At 47.2% G+C, this 17,440-nt stretch overlaps 1 protein-coding gene across 1 annotated transcript; it reads left to right on the plus strand.

The window, feature by feature from the left end:
- The first annotated feature begins 222 nt into the window (after nt 1-222).
- On the plus strand, nt 223-17,173 carry LOC131572603 (serine/threonine-protein kinase PAK 3-like). Its single transcript, XM_058825848.1, has 12 exons — nt 223-243; nt 7,508-7,642; nt 7,922-8,053; nt 9,186-9,354; nt 11,355-11,418; nt 12,120-12,168; nt 12,918-13,030; nt 13,634-13,751; nt 14,435-14,534; nt 14,989-15,185; nt 16,525-16,662; nt 17,081-17,173. The coding sequence occupies exons 1-12, from the start codon at nt 223-225 to the stop codon at nt 17,171-17,173; spliced, it is 1,329 nt and encodes a 442-aa protein (XP_058681831.1).
- The last annotated feature ends 267 nt before the right edge of the window (nt 17,174-17,440 follow it).

The raw sequence follows: 17,440 nt of genomic DNA on the forward strand, positions 1-17,440 counted from the left end.
TACTGCTGTTGCAGTTTCTGAACAGTTTCTAAACTCATTCAAACAGATTGAAGATTTTGGACAGAGAGTATTAGCAGACATTAGCTTTGAGCTTCTTAAACGCTTAGCATTATTACATATTAGGCAAGGCAGTAAGGTAGTGAACACCAAGTGTGGACTGGGTGGTGGAGTTGCCCAAAGGCGGCAAGTTTGTAGTAGTGAATGGGACAAGGCAGAAAGACGATGGCGATGTGCATGCCCATGGCAATGTTAATGTTGATTTTCTGGGGTTTTTCATTGTATGGTGAGGGGTGTTTCTGGACAAAGCACAAAGAAATATTTGGGTAACCTGGGCTAATGTGTCCCATATGCAAGATTTTTGTCTCAGTTTACAGCAGGCCAAAGACCAATTCTGAACTTGCTTAATTGGAATTCCCCTTCAGGAGAACAAAACAGATTTTTCTGGTTGGTGGGACCCAAAAATTGTAAATTTAAGAAGCTGCAATAGTGATGACTGTCTCAGTCCAAAGGGACAGTATACTTGGCTGTATATGCTCAATGCAGCCTGGCAGAAAAGAGTAATTGCAAATTTGAACTGATCATATCCTGCTCCATTTCAAGAACTGCATTTGTTAGCCAGTGTTTTCCCAACCTTGGATGTCAATGTTACTGTTCTGCCTAGTTGCAACAGTATGGCCCCACCATGGCAAGCAGTTAATGGTACAGGAGTAGTTTGGTTTGGGGATCCTTGGATTAGTTGGCTACAAAAGCAAGGAGGAAAAACATTGTTTGAAGGTTATCAAAATGTTACAGGACAATCTCCATGGAACAGATTAAAAACAGGGGGTCTGACAGTAAACACTTCAGGAGAGTGGGAAGTCCCACTGGGATTATTTTTGATTTGTGGGAATTGAGCATGGCCTGGTATTCCAAGATGACCTGTTGGTGGACCATGCTCTCTTAGTCCACTAACATTATTTGCGTCCCACATGAAGAATTTATTGAATGTCAGTCAAAGTCATAATCAAAGATCACATCCATCCATTTGGAATTTTGATGAGACTTGTATTGCTAAAGTGCAATTACCATCATTGGTGACTGTCACTGCAACATCTTTCCTTTTACCAGAGGGAATGGCTGCCATAAATGTGAAAAATAAAGCTCGTCTTGCCTGTTGGGGAGATAAACAGCTGCATTTGACCAAGAAAGTGTTGAGTGAATTGCTAACTGATGTTGATAGTATTAGGCATGCCACTGTGTAGAATTGTGCAGCCATAGATTTTTTGTTATTAGCACATAGACACGGGTGTGAAGATTTTGAAGGAATGTGTTGTTTTAATTTATCTGAGCACTCCCAAAATATTCATAAACAATTGGCAGGACGACATGAAAACATGAAGCCTATTAGAGAAAGACATGATCCTTTTTCAGACTGGCTTGCTAGTTTGGGTTTAAGGGGTTGGTGGCAGACCTTGGTCAATACGGCAGTAATGTTACTGACTGTATTTTTAAATTTTCTGCTGATTCTTCCTTGTTTGTTACAATGCCTTCAACAAATGTTGCATCATTTAGTTCCTCCAATTTTAAAGAAAAACAAAGGGAGATGTAGAACCCTGAGCTGCATTAGAACAAATTTGACCATAATGTGAAAGAGTTAAGAATGTGGGCAAGGTTATCAGACAGGGAAGGAACAGTCATGGTCAGTAAAAGAACACAAAGGAAGATGAGAGGTAGAGAAGTTGAACACACAAGTTGTGGTCCCATATACACAAATGTAATTATCCAATACAAATGCTTACAAGGATGTGTGCAGCCAATTGTAGAGGAGATACTTGTATGAATAGATCTGTATACAGTATAAATGTAACCAAGCTTAGAGAATGAACAAATGATCTGATCATCATATTGGTGCTGTGTTGTTCCTGTTCCCGCATGAAGAAATGCAGACCCCGGCACTGAAGCTATGATAATGACTAGCAGAGAGCCTCAGGATACCCCTACACTCATGTCAATAAATTCTGAGTTGTGATTTAAATATGTCAGAAAATGAAAATGGTAAAAATGAAACATTTTCCAGCTGTTTCTCTCTGGTTTACCTTTTTTTGAAGGCCAAAGCTCTGTGCTGCAGGTGGCCTGACTGTGTGTGGAGCAGTGCAGCTCCCAAAACCCCCTTGGTTTTCCCAGGAGTCATCATCACTTGTTCCCAGGTGTGTCCAGCTCTGGCAGGAGAAAGAGCCAACAGCACAGTGGGCACCGTACCCTGCCCAGCCAGAGCTCTCTGGCACTGAGCAGCAGCAGCAGCGCCAGTACTTTTCAACCTGCTCCTGCCTAGGCTTCACCTGGGGGACAGAAGGCTCTGGAAATCAGCACTGCCACTCATGTTCCCAGCTTGGAGCAGCTGCTGCTGCTGCAGGTGGACAGATCCTGCCAGTTCATCTGCTTCCAAATGGGAATAAAGGCAGAGATATATGTACACCGGAGCCCTGGGCATGTCCAATAAATATGCACATATATGGAGAGATTTGTGAAGAATTATTTCAGCTGTTATGGCAACAGTGCTTTCTTTCCTGGTTCTTTGCAATGCTTTGGGCCATTCTCTTGGTCTGGTTGCCTTGTCTTTGGTCCCGTCTGAGTGCTCAGTTGGGGAACAGGCTGTAGCTGCACGGGCCACTCTTGCTTTTACTCTTGGATCCCTTGAACAACAGGGTTTGTTTCACCAGGGGAGTTTGTGCAGCTTTGTGACAGAGGAGAACTTCCCAGGCTATTCTGTGTTTGCTGGAGGGGAGGGTGGGTTGCTTTGCATAAATTTGCATAAATTCCAATGCAGAAGGCTTGCTTTGTGATGTCAGGGCATGGTTGCCACCATTGTCAGGGTGACATCAGAAGGTTGCCTTGGTGCACGGAAGGCCTCAGGGTCAGAGCAGCTCTTGGGCTTTCTCAGTGCAGGAGCATCCTCCTGCTTGAGGTGTTTGTCAGTGGGCAGCTGCACACTGACAGGAGCCTTGTTTTTTGCTTGTGTTTGAGCACAGTCTGCAAACTGGCACAGCAGTGCTCCAATGATGGAGCCACTCGCTGCTGCAGTTTGCACTCTTTATGGCATTAGTTTTTCTGGCTATTACCTGACTAACCTGGCACAAAGTAGAGGTTTTCCCTGGGTGTAACCTAACCTTGCTTTTGGAGGTCTTCCTGCTTTTTCTTAGCGACTGGGTTGATTTTGAAACAGAAGGACCATTAGGATGCCACTGCTTTGCTAAAGCTCCTGTCAACAAGTTTAGCAAAAAATGGGATACCTGTAGCCAGGGGTCTGCAGGCAGCATTTGCAAGGGTTCCATTCTGTGCACAGGAGAGTCTGTGGCAGCAGAGTCTGTCCTTTCCTCAGTTTGCTGGGTCAAGCAGGAAAGCTTTGAAAATGCAGAGACCTTCTCAGAAGGCCTTCTTAAGACTTTGTGGTTCTCCCCACAATTGAGAGAAAGCTTCTTTTGTTCTCAATCTTGTCATGAAAGGATTTGACTAAGTTCACTTTTTTCTGAGTGCTAGAATAGCAATACCCTTTGCAATGAAGTGCAAACTCCAAAGCAGTGAGTGTGTGCTCCTGAACGCTGGAGCTGCTGTTGCTGTGCTGCACCATAGAACTGCCACAGCTCAGGGGGATTTGGGGGAAGATTTTCTGGGCAACTGTTTCCAGCAAGTTAATGAGAACTATTGCATGCAACTTATTTTTAAAAAAGTACCTGAAATGGAAAAGAGCAAAAACTACTTTATCTGTTGGACAGGACACGAACATTGAGTGTTAAAGAACATTTTGCATTTTCTTGGTCAAGTTTGTGTTCACTTAGTGGCAAAACAGGCCAAAGTGTAGGCACAAGCAAGAATATTGCCCAGTTCCCTTGCTGCATGTTTGAAATAATTATATCTCCTGAGGAATGCTGTCAAAGGAAAATACCCTCTGTTTGGGTTCACTTATTCTATGGGATTCAGCAGCCCAGGCAGTTTTCTCACCCCATTGGGTTCATTTTCCCTTGCTCACTGCAGGTCACCTGAGGCGTGTGTTCAGAGGTGCCCATCCTGAGGTGAGTGAGAAAGGAACCTTTGATGTTCCTGCTATTTGAGAATTGTGGAGCAAGCTGGGAGCTTGGCCTGTGGCAGTAGAGTGTAGGTGGCCAGCTGAGTAGGCTGAAAGGAAATCCATTTCCATCTCTGCAGCAGTGATAGCAAAAGCATTGCTGGCTATTTCCTCATTTTCCACTTCAGTGCTTTAAAAGAACCAGAAGACCAGTTTTGCTGCTTCTTGATAGTAGCCAGGGTGGGAGATCTAATTCAGACAATTTGCAGTCCAGTTGATTAACCCATTTTCATTTAGTTGGAGTGACTTAGAATCCCAGTGCTATCAAAGTTGATGATTTGTCCTTAGTCGAGCTGGTTGTAGAAATAGAACAGAATAGAAGTAAGGTTATAAAGGATAGGTAGCTGCCTGTCCCTAACACTACTATCTGTCCACAGAGCCCAGAACCAACAGCAGACTCTTCTCTGGCTCCCTCTGCTCCTGGAGAAGAGGCCAAAGAGGAGCAAAATGACCACAAGCCTCCAGCGGTGGTCACACCCCAGCCTGAACATTCGGAGACTGTAAGTGCCACTTCTGGCTGGTGTTGTCTTTAGTGCAAGGCAGAACTGCAAGTTCCTGAGCAGCCAGCACTTGCTGTTGGCAGCTGAGGCTGCTGAGTGCTGGAATCCTGCCAGCACCTAGCAAGTCACCCCAGCCAATGACAGCTGAAAAATGACTTTTGATCTGTCATGTTTAGGCCCCCAATTACTGGGATTCTGATAGGGGCCAGCCTGAAGCATGAAGGCTCCCTGTGCCCAGAGGAGGGAGCATTTCAAAGAAAATGTGCTCAGCCATGTCACATTCTGGAGAGGACACTGGGGTCTGGAGAGTCCTGTGCCCTACAGACTGGCCAAGTAGCTGCAGGCACAAAAGATGTTGATCAGACCACACAGGCACTTTGGGATGGATTGTCTCCATGAGCTTCTTGGGTGTGCTTACCTGGGAGTATTTCAGAGACCCACTGGGCATGTGAAATTTCTGATTGAAATCAGGGATTTTGGTGCCTTTGTTGCCAGGTTGTTGTTTTGCCTCTTCAGGCAGAGCAGTCAGTAGCAGAGCTGACAGGCGCTCTGAGCCTACGTCTCTTTTGGCTTTTGATAAGCTGCAAAGAGATGATTTTGTTGTCCATGGATCCATGCGGGGCCACTCTTCTCTTGTGTGGTGAAAGACACAAACTGTACAGTTCTGAACCCCACTTCTGAGGCAAAAACAAAGACAACAAATGTCTGTTGAGACTTGTTTTTCTGAAGTCTGCAGCTTTGAAAACTCCCCTGGAGCCTGGAGGATGGGATAAAGCTGCAAGTCCTTGAGTGCTGTCTTGTGTTGCTAAGAACAGGAAAGGCATCTCCAAATTCAGGATGCTGTCTTTAAAGTCAAATGTGCCACTTGGTGCCTGAGCAGCTGCCTGCGCCCAAAGCACCCAGGTGTGTCGCTCAACAGCAGCTGAACCTGAGCCAGCGTGGGCCCAGGTGGCCAAGGAGGCCTGGGCCATGCTGGCCATGTGTCAGCAATAGTGGGGCAGCAGGAGCAGGGCACTGAGCGTCCCCCTGTGCTGGGCAGCGCCGTGGTGCTTCAAGTCTGCTTCAAGCAGACTTCCATCAATCCCTACATGACAGTGCTCACCACTTGGGCCACATTCCTGCCAAACATCCCCTCCCTGCAGCCAAGAGGATTAGACCCTGGAGTGGGTGACAATTTCATCTTTTGCTTTGTTTATTTGTCTATTGCTTTGATAGTAGGAAGAACCCTGTGTAATTTCTCATTCTGCAGCCATTAAAGGTGCTTTTGCTCACCTGCCCACTTGCAGCACTGGAAGAGACTCTGTTAGAATTTGAATTTGGAAGATGGCAGTTCTGGAAAATGCAGTATTTTTGCAGGAGAACACATCATTTGGGGTGGGGATGTTGGGGCAGAAGGAGCTGTTCTGGAGCCAGGCCAGACAGCAGGGCTTGCACATCACTTTCAGGTGGACAGTGCCCATGCCTTTTGGCAGCCCATGGTTGATCAATAGGTGTTGTGTTTGGGAATTGAGCAGGAAATCAATGCCCTTGCATTAATCCAGCTGGTCCTGAGAGATCAGAGGGGCTGGGAGGGGCTGGGCTTCATTTCTGATTGCAGCCACTTCAGCACCATCAGTGTGGTTGAGTCCAAGAGAAGAACTTGTCTGAGCACAGATGCACAAAGACTGCAGTTCCCAGAGCAGTGTTCTGGGTCTGACAGCAAAGCACCGACACAATCCAGATTCCCCAAGAGTGGGATTTATTGAAGCAACAGGAGAGCAAGTTCAGCACTGCTGTTGATGGGGGCACTGGCTACCAAGTGTTGATGTGTGTAGGGACAGAAAGTATAGTAAGAGAGTTTATAATACTTAGATCTATCTGTCTGTCTATCTATCTATCTATCTATCTATCTATCTATCTATCTATCTATCTATCATCTATTTGTTAGATATCAAATATTCCATTTGAATTTTCCCATCTCTGCTCCAATGCAGTTGGTGGTATAAAGGTCACCTAAAGGCATCCCTTTGAGGAGAGGAGGAGAGACAGGTTCCATTGACTGATCCGGAGCAGGCAGAGATGATTCCCCCTGCAGAGATGGTTGATTTTTCCCCTCAGAGCCCTTTTCCTCCTCCACTCTCTTCTGCTGTGAAACCTTCTTTTTATCCAACAAATTGCTGCAGGTCTTAAGGGAGTGGAACAATCTCAAGCTCTAGGTGGAGTTTGGATACTTAGGTCACACATGCATTACATGACACATGGTTTCCTTCATTGGCATCCCTAGGGGTGTGTCAATTCATTTGTTGATGGGCGCTTTTGAGGGTCTCTGTTAGTGCCGCTCAGAATTCTCAGCTGACAAAAGAGGGAGGATAAGCACCTTGGTCCTCTTGCATATATTCAGGTGGCCATAGGGGCTCTCTGACCTCCATCAGAGGATCAAATTGCACACATCCTTATCTCCTGAATGACCGGGATTTCTAACAAGAGTGTAGATGTCAGAAAGGCAGGAATGCTGGTGCAGGCCAGAAGAGAACATGAACTCCACAAGTGTCTCTCACAAGGGATGAAATCACACAGGAAACCACCTGCAGAGCCAGGATGGAGCTGTGGGACAGGGCTGAGTGTCAGTCACTATGGCAAGACAAAGAGGACAGAGCAGAAGGAGAGGGAGGCCCTCAGCAGACCCTTGAAAAATGGCACACATTTCCTGTCAGCTGCCCAAAATCTCTTGGGGATTCAGACCCAGATGGACCCTGATTGTACTGCCAGTGTCCCTTTGGAATCTGGTTCTCCCCATGGGCAGAGAACAAGGCAGGAGAGCAGCAGCACAGTGCTTTGGGAATGTGTGAGCCCATCAGTGTTTGAGTCGTGGCCCACAAATGTTGTGTGGGGAGTTGAAGCTCATATTCTCTTGCTTTCTGTGCAGGTCATTCTGGAGAAAGAGCAGGAGCAGATTGATTTGTCAGAGATGCCGTGCCAGACTGAGGGAGAGCTGTTCCCAGCGCGAGAGCAGGAAGAGCAGCTTGGGCAGCACGTGGAAGAGCCACTGGAGAATGGCCAGGTAAGCCTGACTCAGCAGGTGACAGAGTGAAGGGCAGGAAGAGGGGCATAAAACACAGCTCTTGGGACTGAGGAGGAGGACAGGAGTTCCAGAGGCACTGAATGCCCAGAGCCTTGTAATCTGCAGAGATCAGCACTGGGACAGGAAGTTTACAGTGGAAGCAGAGGTAGGCAGGAAGCAGAAAGAAGTGACTGAATGATTGTGATTTTGAGGCTGAAAGAGGGAAAAGCTGAGCTTGATGGCAGCTCCCAGTCACTTGTTCTTCCTTTGTGTGTACAGATCATCAAGGCAGAGCCACAGGCAGAGCTGCCTGAAGCTCAGAGTGCCATCGTGGCAGTGAAGAGGAGGCACCAGGAAGTCATAAGGAGCATCGAAGAGGAGATGTGGCTTCATCAGCAGAGAGGAGATCAGGTGAGTGATAGAGTGGCAGCCACTCCACTCATCAAGCCATGTCTCTTTTCTTCTTTACAGAACATGAAGGAAAAGCTGCAGGCAGAGCTGCAGGAAGCTTGGGCTAGGATCGAGGCAAGAGAGAACAGGCTGGAGGAAGGAATGAAAATCATCAAAGCAAAAACCAATCACCTGATTCAGGAGATGGAGGTTCTAGATGAGCAAGTGAGTGAAACAGTGATAGCCACTGCAGTTACTGCAGCCTGCTGGTTTCTGCCCTTCTTACCTTTCCTCTGCAGAGCAGCAGGGAGGTGGGGTGATGCCTCTCAGTGCCATTCTGCTGTAGTGTCTATCCCAGCTGCTTTGAAGGAAAATTCCTGATTCCCAACTGCTGCTCTGGACAGTGGCACAAGTCATTTTCCCCTTTTGCCAGCACTCATCTGAATGCATTCCCGCTGGCCTCTTCCTGCTCTCCTTGTTTCTACACGTGTTTTTGCAAGTGAACATAGTCACCCAGATAGATGTTGAACACAAGCCACAAGCTGTCTGTATCCCTTGGTGAATCTGCTCCTCTCCTGCTCTTTCCCTTTCCTCACAGTCAATGAGCCATGGCAGACAAGGACAAGCTGTAGTCTCTGACTGTTTTGTTCTGTTTGACTTGAGGTGGAAATGTTGACATCTCACCTGGCAGCCTGCAAAGGCTTCCAGCAAATGACTGGTGATGGAGAGCCCCAAGGTCGGCGTGAGGCACAGCAACTGTCCCAAGCAGAGATGCTGAAGGTTGAGCGTGTCTCAAAGATGGTGGAGGAAAAGTGAACTCAGTGGGAAGAGGTACAACATTTGGACAAGGAGCTGCAAATGTGTCTGAAGCCCTTGGAGGGGGAAAGGGATCCTTGGGAGGAAGTGGAATGGTCGTTGTTGCAATCATCCTTCAGAAAATCCATGAAAATGGAATATGAAGGTGGCTATGAACTCAATTAAAACCAACTTCTGGTTTTGACCATTTGGTTTCAGAAGCGGGCATCCAAAATAATCCAGTTTATGAGTCTGGCATGTGGGTTACAGCAACCGCTTCTAGGCTTGTGTTTGTAAAGATAACTCAGGGTATTCCCTGCCAGTCATCTTTCTGACACTAACTCATTTCCTCTCTCAGATCTACTCAGGCTCTTCTATTGAATCTGCTGCAGCAGCAGCAGCAGCAGCAGTGTCATCTAAAGAAGCCTTTGTTCCCCAGCCAGAGAAGTGGAGCCTGGGCAGATCATCCATCTCCAGCACTGACACAGATGCTGCTCAGCTACAGGACTACTACATGGAGCTACTGAGTATGGCTTGTGTATTTCTTGTCTGAGGGACAGTGTATTGTGTGCACGTGCCAGCATAGCTGTACCAAATATTCCTCCTCAATTTGGTGTCACAGGGACATTTAGGGCTCCCCACAGGAACTGCTCTGCTTCAAGGCAGTGAGAGAGCACTCTGGGTGTTCCTGTTGCCTCTGAGGGAATCTTGGACTGGCTCAGGTTTGCCTGGGCTTCCTTTTCTGCTAAAGGCAGAAGAGGAGATTGTTCTTGCATCAGCAGAAGGCTGTGACCTAGCAAATTATCTATGCAAGTCCTGCATGCTAGTGGCCAAACTGAAGAGAACACTTGATCCCTAAATTCGACTTAAACTCCAGGCTTCCCAACACTTGTCAGTACCAAAATGCTTCAGAGAAATTGATTGCTTTTGGGGTTTTGTGTTCCGTTTCTAATTTTTGTTTTTTCTGGGTTTTTTGGGGTTTTTTTTGTAGAGTTTGCTTTTCTCCATCCTGAAGGAGCTGTTCTGCCCCATGTGTCTTACTGGGGTCATTTGTATGAACATTCTTATTACCACTATTATATTGACAAGTTTATTTTATGAGAATGCGGTATTTTTGTCAGTGAGGACTCCTTTGAAAGAACATCAGGTGACAGCAGAAACAGAGAGCAAGAGCAGTTTTTACTGGGCCCACAAGGAAAAAACAGATACTTGTATAACAATCTGAAATTAATATCCTACTTTTATTCTTATAAAGATGTCTCCAAGAGACATATAGACATGGTGTGAGCAGATAAAACTTCACCGCAGGCATTTCTCAGGAGCGAGCCTCCAGCCCCTCCACTGTGTATTCCTCAGATCCATGGCACTTTTTCATATCTGATTTCAAATCATTCCCATGACTCTTAGAATGCTACCCATTGGCCCAACCCCTGCTCAGATCAGTCTCTAGGAAAACACATCAAGCCCTTTGTGATTCTGCAGCACAACCCATTTAATCTGCTTCTCACCCATAAGAGCTGCCAGTGTTGTGCCCTCCGATCAAGACCTGGTGGGGCTGAGAAAAAATCCCATTTCATTCTGTGTGTACCTTCACCTGCTGAGACAAAAAAGGGCATTGATCCACACCTCGGTGTGTCTGATCCCAAAGCCAATCCCGTTGTGTCCTGAATGGGGACAGCAGCTTGTCAGGGGCTCAGGCTGGCTGTGGCTTGTGGCCATTGCTTGTCAGTGCTCATGCTTGGCCTTTGGCAGCCTTGCTGTGTGCCCTGGCCCTGAAGGCTGCTGTGACTGCAGGGGCTGGAGCCTTCCTTAGCTGGGAGAGTCATGCTGCCGCCCGGCCGGCCGCTGCAGAGCCGAGCTGCCCCGAGGCAGCAGCCCCTCGTCTGGGCCGGCTTCTGCATAGCACGGCCTGGACTCCCGAGAGGGACAGCATCTCCTCTGGGCAGCTGTGCGTGTCACAGCGGCGCCTGAGCAGCACTGCTGTCCTCGCTGCCCTTGCCCGCTGTGCCCAGTTGGGAAGGTGGGGGAGACGTGTGCAGTGCTGAGAGGCCGAGTCCAATGGCAGCGACTGATGCGCGCTGTCAGGGTGAAGGGAAGCACTGGGCTTCTTCCCATGGGCCACGGGCAAGGGCGTCTTGGAGCTCAGCCTGCAAATACAGGGTGAGGGTCCTGATGCTGAAACCTCCCTTGGAATGGGTTACAGCAGGAGCTGCTCTGGTTTACAGATGGAAAGGCATTCATTCTTTTGCCAAACTGCTGCAGAGAGAAGATGCCCTCCTCTCCTGGGAATGCATCTCCCTGGGCTTTATTTCCTGACAAGAGAAGTCTTCAAAGGACTGGACAAAACCAGTCTCTCTGCTGGCCATTTGGACTGCAGAACTGCCTGTCTTGTTGCTCTTGTTGTTGTTGTTGCTGCCCAGCTGACCACAAAGTGTTCAGAGCCCCAGACACTGGGGCCGCCTTTCATATCTCCTGGAAATTGGGATTTCTGCTTGAAAGTGAGAATCTTGCATTTTGTTTCCCTCAGGGAGAATGGTGAACGTGGAAAATCCCATACAAAAATACATTGAACTGGAAATTCTTGGCAGCGGGTGAGTCCACAGATACTTCTACACAGCCTTGGGCCAGGTGTTTCGCTGGTGGAATATCCATCAAGTGGGAAGTCAGACAAGCTGCAAACATGTTTAGACACCAGGGTTAGTCTGCCCCATCTCTCAGTGCTAGCCAGAATTTGTAAGCGTGCTCAGAAGGCATTGTCAAAGACACCTCCATGCTGCCAACCAAGGTCTTGCCTGCAGCAAGGAACAGAACCTGGTAGATCTCCTTGTCTCTCAAGTGTGGGACAGCTCTGTGGTAATTTCCTTAGCATTTGTGTATGTCTCAAGATCATAGAATTTTGCCACACGAATGACAGGAGAAGAACCTTGCTTGCCTGAAAGAGCAGCTTACCCCCTTACAATAGCTGTCCAATAACAGTCCTCAGGGACATTTCTTTCCAAGAGTTTGCTAAAGGAAATACTCCATGCTCAGGATTAGAACTGCACAGTTTAGAAACTGATAGCCGAGATGAAGGAATAAGCTGTCTATTTGAGCTGAGGCAGGAAAGCCCAGCACTTCAGGAACAGGACCAGTGCCCATGCACTTGAGAGGAAAATGTATCATCTGCCTTCTGGCAGACCCCTCCTGCAACCTGCAGCTTTTAGGCATTTACAGCAGAGATTTCCTGTCTGGACTGGCTTTCTCTCCAAGATTTAAACAGCTTCTCCTTTCTTTCTTGCTGTTTTGTTTCTAGGGCTTTTGGAGAAGTTTCTAGAGCACTTGACATTGCCACAGGAGGAGAGGTAAATGTCAACAGCCCCTGCAGACCCTGCTGCTCTCAAGGCCTTTCCCTACTGGTGAGATCTGTGCGTGGAGCTTTGGGTAGGGCTGTGCTGAAAAGGCACAAGAAGCACAGACTGGTGCCAGCCTGCAAATTGCACTTGGGACAGTCTTGGTGCTTCTCAGCTGCCAGTAGGAAGGCAAGGAGGGCAGCAGTTCCTTTTAGAGAAGGAAGTGCCCACTTGCTCTCATTTGCTAAAACCAAGGTTTAGCATCTCACTTAGAGCATCTCACTGCTCTTTGGGGCTACAGCTTCAGAGTCCTGAATCCTCATTTCTGGCTGCCAGCAAATACATCTGAATGTTACTGGTAGCTCATTAGCCACTTGGGAACTGTACGTAGGGAGAGATCTGCAAGGTGTCCCTAAAAGCCCAAAGGCCTGCCTGTATCCACAGAGTACCAAGGCCCAGATGACTTCTTTGGAAGTCCAGACAGAGCAGCAGAGAGTGTGGTCAGAGCTTTATGGGTGAGAGTTGATACACCTTTGTTACCAAGTGGACAAGGCAAAGTGTCAGTGGTCAGGTGTCTGTAACTGCCCCCAAGGGAGCAGAGCAATGGGCTGTTGGATTGTCACTTCCTAATTACTCCAATGTCTAATCACAAGGTGCTTTGGCACAGCTTGGCTGTGCCATTCCAGAATCACTCCCTCCATGTGTGTTGTGGTCTCATGCCACCAATTTACTCAAATTACTCATTTTCAATATCATTTTAGGTGGCCATAAAGAAAATAAATCTTCAAGGACTGAGGAGGAAGCAATTAACTGTTAATGAAATCATGATCATGGAGAGTAATAGGAGTCCCAGTGTTGTGAATTATTTAGACAGGTGAGTGGTCATGATCTTATCCCATCAATGTTTGTTTCCATATTACAAGCATGAGAGGTTAAAAACCCGCTTTGGCCACTGGCAGAAAATAGAGCTGTTAATTATTGGTTAATTATTATTTCTCTACTTATCTCCAGTGGGTGGGAAGAGACTGCATTTTGCCTGCACTTATCTACCCTGGCAAAGGCAGTTTGAAAATTGTTCAAAAACCTGCACCAGCCCTATCTTAAGAATTCAAAACCCTGTATGTTCATTGCCTCCACATTTTCTTGGGATTGAGTTTTTCAAGTTTCTTAAATGCTGATGATCCATCCTAGAGAGGATTTCCCTTGGATTGTTGCCCCTATTTCCCATTGCTGTGCATGCCAGGAAGACTAGGTGCTTATTTCCAGAAATACCTTGTGTGGCAGCTTTTTTATCTGGGCTGTTACATACATGCCTTTCTCCTTGAGACAGCACAGACTGCAAAACACTGCACAGCCTAGAGGCAATTTTCCTTTAATTCTGTCCTTGTCTCAAAGGGACCCAGAAACAAGAACTGAGCAAAAAAACAAGCTAGCCATGCATGTTCATCTGCATGGCCTTGTTTCCTTCTTCTTTCAGCTACCTTGTGCATGAGGAACTCTGGCTGGTGATGGAGTACATGGACGGAGACACTCTGAGTGATGTCATCAGCAAGACTTACATGTCTGAAGGAGAGATTGCAGCTGTCAGTCGTGAGGTCAGGGATCCCACCTGTGCTTCCAAAGGCTTGAGCAAGATTGTCTGGGAAACAGGGGCTCAGAATGGGAGTGATTTCATGTGCCAAGCTTGGTTTCTGTGTTGCTGGTGTGCTATGAGCAAGCAAGAGCCTTTCAAGTGAACTGCCTGCCAGTGTCCCTGCACTCACTCTACTCACTTCTTATCTCCTGCTGTTGTATTCTAGCTCTGTTGCTTGTATTTGGATTTGCTGTTCTCCACCTTGCCTCTCTAAATGTTTACCTTGTGCTTTTATGCACTGCATTCCTTGCCTTTAAAAACAAAGGTGCTGGTTGGCAGGATTTGAAATGAACAGCAGAGAAGAAAAGAGACTCATTTCTCACAGTCCTCTGCTGACAAGGATAACAGCGCAGCACAAATGCTGTTTGCTTCTGAGCACACCCACTGCAGCTGCAGTCACTCTGCCTGGTTTGCAGGGGACAGTCTACAACAGCAGTTGCTGCTGCTGGTTCAAACGCTGGCATGCCTTTCCTGACAAAGCTCCTGCTCTGCTACTGTTGCAGCAGCAGGCTCTAGTTCTCAGTGGCACTGTGTTCTGCCATTACTCCCCATTTCCCTGGAAAGGGAATTTTTACAGCTGTTTCCTTGCTTGTATAATGAAATCACATCACTCATTTTTGCTACCCTCTTTGTTTTCTCTCTCAGTGCCTGCAAGGACTGGATTTTCTTCATTCCAACCATGTGATCCATCGAGATGTGAAGAGCTGCAACATCCTTCTCAGAACCGATGGCTTTGTCAAGCTGGGTCAGTGTATTCTTGGTCAGGTTCAGCCTTCCAGGGATGTGGGGTGTGGGGCTGCTTTCAGTGACTGCCAGCTCCCCAGAAATGGTGCTGCTGGCAGTGCAGGGCCCGTGCTGTGAGCTGAAGGCACAGTTGCGATGTGCACAGAGGTACCACAAGCAGTCAAGAGTGGCATTGCTGTGTGTGTGTGTGTTGTGTGTGTCCCTTCCAGAGTGAGGGAGCTACAATCTAAACCTTCAGGGCAACAAAAGGTGCTGCTGGAGGAAGTGTAAAAACTGTGGGGATGTTTTAAGTAGCCAATGCCATATTTCCTTGGCTAAAGCCCCATGGAAACAGAGCAGGGACTGCTGTCCAGGAAATGCAACAGCACATTCTCCAAATTCTACTGGCCAATTCTTTAGATTGGTTTTCTAATTGACAGGATCCAAATAAAACTAGTATTTTGCTTTCTCCTCAGCTGATTTTGGCCTTTCTGCTCAGCTCACCCCTGAGCAAAGTCATTGTTGCTCGGTGGCCAGGACTCCTTGGTGGATGGCACCTGAAGTGGTGCTGTGTCAACCATATGGCCCCAAAGTGGACATATGGTCTTTTGGAATTGTGGGAATTGAAATGGTAGAACGACAAGTTCCTCATGACAGTAGAAGTTCTGTCTCGGTAAGGAGCAAATACTCTCTGATGCTGCTCTCTTTCTCACCTGTCCCATGTTCTCTGTGCCATTGGACAAAATGCCATTGCCATCTGCTGCAAGTACTTCCACCGAGGCCCCCTTCTACAAATGTCCCTGCAGCACATCAGCATCTGCTGTAGGTTTGGTTGCATCAGTGGGGCAACTCAAGCCTTACCCCACGCAAACAAAGCTCCATTCTCAGACAACATTTTCTTTGGGTTATCGTTCCAGCTCTTTTGGTTATGTAGATGGTCCTAATAACAGGAAACAAGCATCTCAGAACTGGTGTTATCTTTCCAGCAATGAAGGAAAGAATCTCAAACCAAAAAAAGTTTCTGAAACAGTGTTTTTGAGAGAAGAAGTGCACCCCCATTCTTCTCACAGGGAAACTTGCCTGCAACCTGGAGAGGATAGTTTAAAGCCACAGAGTCGCTGCTGCTTCTTGTGACGTGCTGCTGAAACACTTAGTGACCATATTCTTTCAAAACCCAAGCCACTTTCTCCATATCACCAAGCTGGAGCCTGGTGATGGGGAGAGTCTGCCAAAACCTCCAGTTTGTTTCTGGCACTTGCTGGGATGGGCCCAGCATTTATGCATTGACTTGAGTATCCAACAAGCAGAGGCTTACCAAAGGCATGACACTTCTCTTTCTTCTGATTTCTCCAGGAATATTTTCCTTTTACCGCATAAGGGAACCTGAAATTTTCAGACTGCTGAGAGACAAAGCTGCAGGTGGCTCCTGTGTGCCCAAACAGGCATTTTTATCCCCATCCATTTGTGGAGCCATCTTAATGTATCAGTGTTGAATAGGAGATCCCAAATATTTGTTTCCTTCCCTGAAGAGCACCTGGGAGATTTCCTTTCTTTTCTTCCAATTACCATTGTTTTCAACAACAGGACAAAAACTTAATGAGTTTTGTTTTATGGCAGCTGTGCTTAAGGGACCAACAAGCACTGCAGAGATGCCTTTTATGTAATAATCCTTGGAAAGAGTAGAGTTAGTTAGAATAGCAAAATCCCTCTTCCAAGAAGCATTTCAAGCTGGTGTGAATCCTCAGAGAAGAAAACATGTATTTGCATGTCTTTATTTTCCCACTAACTAGATCACTCAATGAAATCAGCTGCCAAAGCCAGACCTGCTGGATGTTGGAAAACCTGGAGCTGCTTTGGGGCTTGGGTTTTTTGATGGTACAGGGAAGTCATCTCTGCCTCTCTGCCAGGGCAAAAGCTGCCACTGCAGAGTGGAGCTGAAACAATGGGCTCTGGGAGAGCAGTTGCAGATGGGAAAGGAGCAGGTGGACCCTCTTGTTTTATTTTTGCTCCAGGTTCAACTCCTGATAGCCGAAGGAGGAACCCCACAGCTGCGGCAGCCCAAACTCCTCTCAGCTTTGCTGCGTGACTTCCTGAGCTGCTGCCTGCAGACAGACGAGGCGCGGCGCTGGTCTGCCGAGGAGCTCCTGCAGGTAAAATGCCAAGGGGCTGCAGGTGACACAGTGTCTGACGGATGGGCTCCTTCTCTGCTGAATTCCAAGGCATCAGATGTGCCCCCCTCCTCCTCCCTTCCAATCTTGGTGCCGTTCAACTGAGAATGGTGAGGAATCCTAGGCCAGACAGGGCTGGCAGGGACCTGTAAAGCTCATGTCGTCCAAGTGCCCTGCAGGGAGCAGGGACATCTTTAAAGAGAACAGGATACCCAGACCTGAGATATTTCCAGGGGTGGGGCACCTACCAGCTCTTGGGCCAACCTATGCCACTGCAGCCCCATGCTCCTTAAACCTACTCTGACTCAATCCCCTTTTCATTTAAAAAATATTCCCCTGCCTTTGAAGCTCTTAGCTTGGAAAATCATGCTTTCTTCTTGTTTTCTTTTCCTTTCTACAGCATCAATTTTTAACATCGGCCAAGCCTGGGTGCAGCCTTGTGCCACTCATCCTTTCAGTGAAACAGTGGAAGGAGAGAAGGATAATGTTCTAATCAATTTAGAACAGTTTTGCCATGGCCATCTTAGAGTAGAACTGTAGAGTAGGAATTTAGAGAAGGATTGTAGAGTAGGAGTGTAGACAAGGATTGTAGAGTAGGAATGTAGACAAGGATTGTAGAGTAGGATTATAGAGTAGGATTTTAAATCAATAAAGATTATGAAACCTCAACTCCTTTGGATAATTCCCTTCCTTCTGACCCTGTGAGAAAGCTCAATGTTTCCTTCTGAACTGCCAGTTTTTTCTTAGAGGTGGAAAGTGA

The sequence above is a fragment of the Poecile atricapillus genome, chromosome Z, assembly GCF_030490865.1.
Source record: "Poecile atricapillus isolate bPoeAtr1 chromosome Z, bPoeAtr1.hap1, whole genome shotgun sequence".
NCBI lineage: Eukaryota > Metazoa > Chordata > Aves > Passeriformes > Paridae > Poecile > Poecile atricapillus.

Coding starts and splice junctions, on each gene's coding strand:
- LOC131572603 (XM_058825848.1), top strand. CDS start 223: ATGGCGATGTGCATGCCCATG. Junction 7,643..7,921: donor AGCCACTGGAGAATGGCCAG/GTAAGCCTGACT, acceptor TTGTGTGTACAG/ATCATCAAGGCAGAGCCACA. Junction 16,663..17,080: donor CTGCCGAGGAGCTCCTGCAG/GTAAAATGCCAA, acceptor TCCTTTCTACAG/CATCAATTTTTAACATCGGC.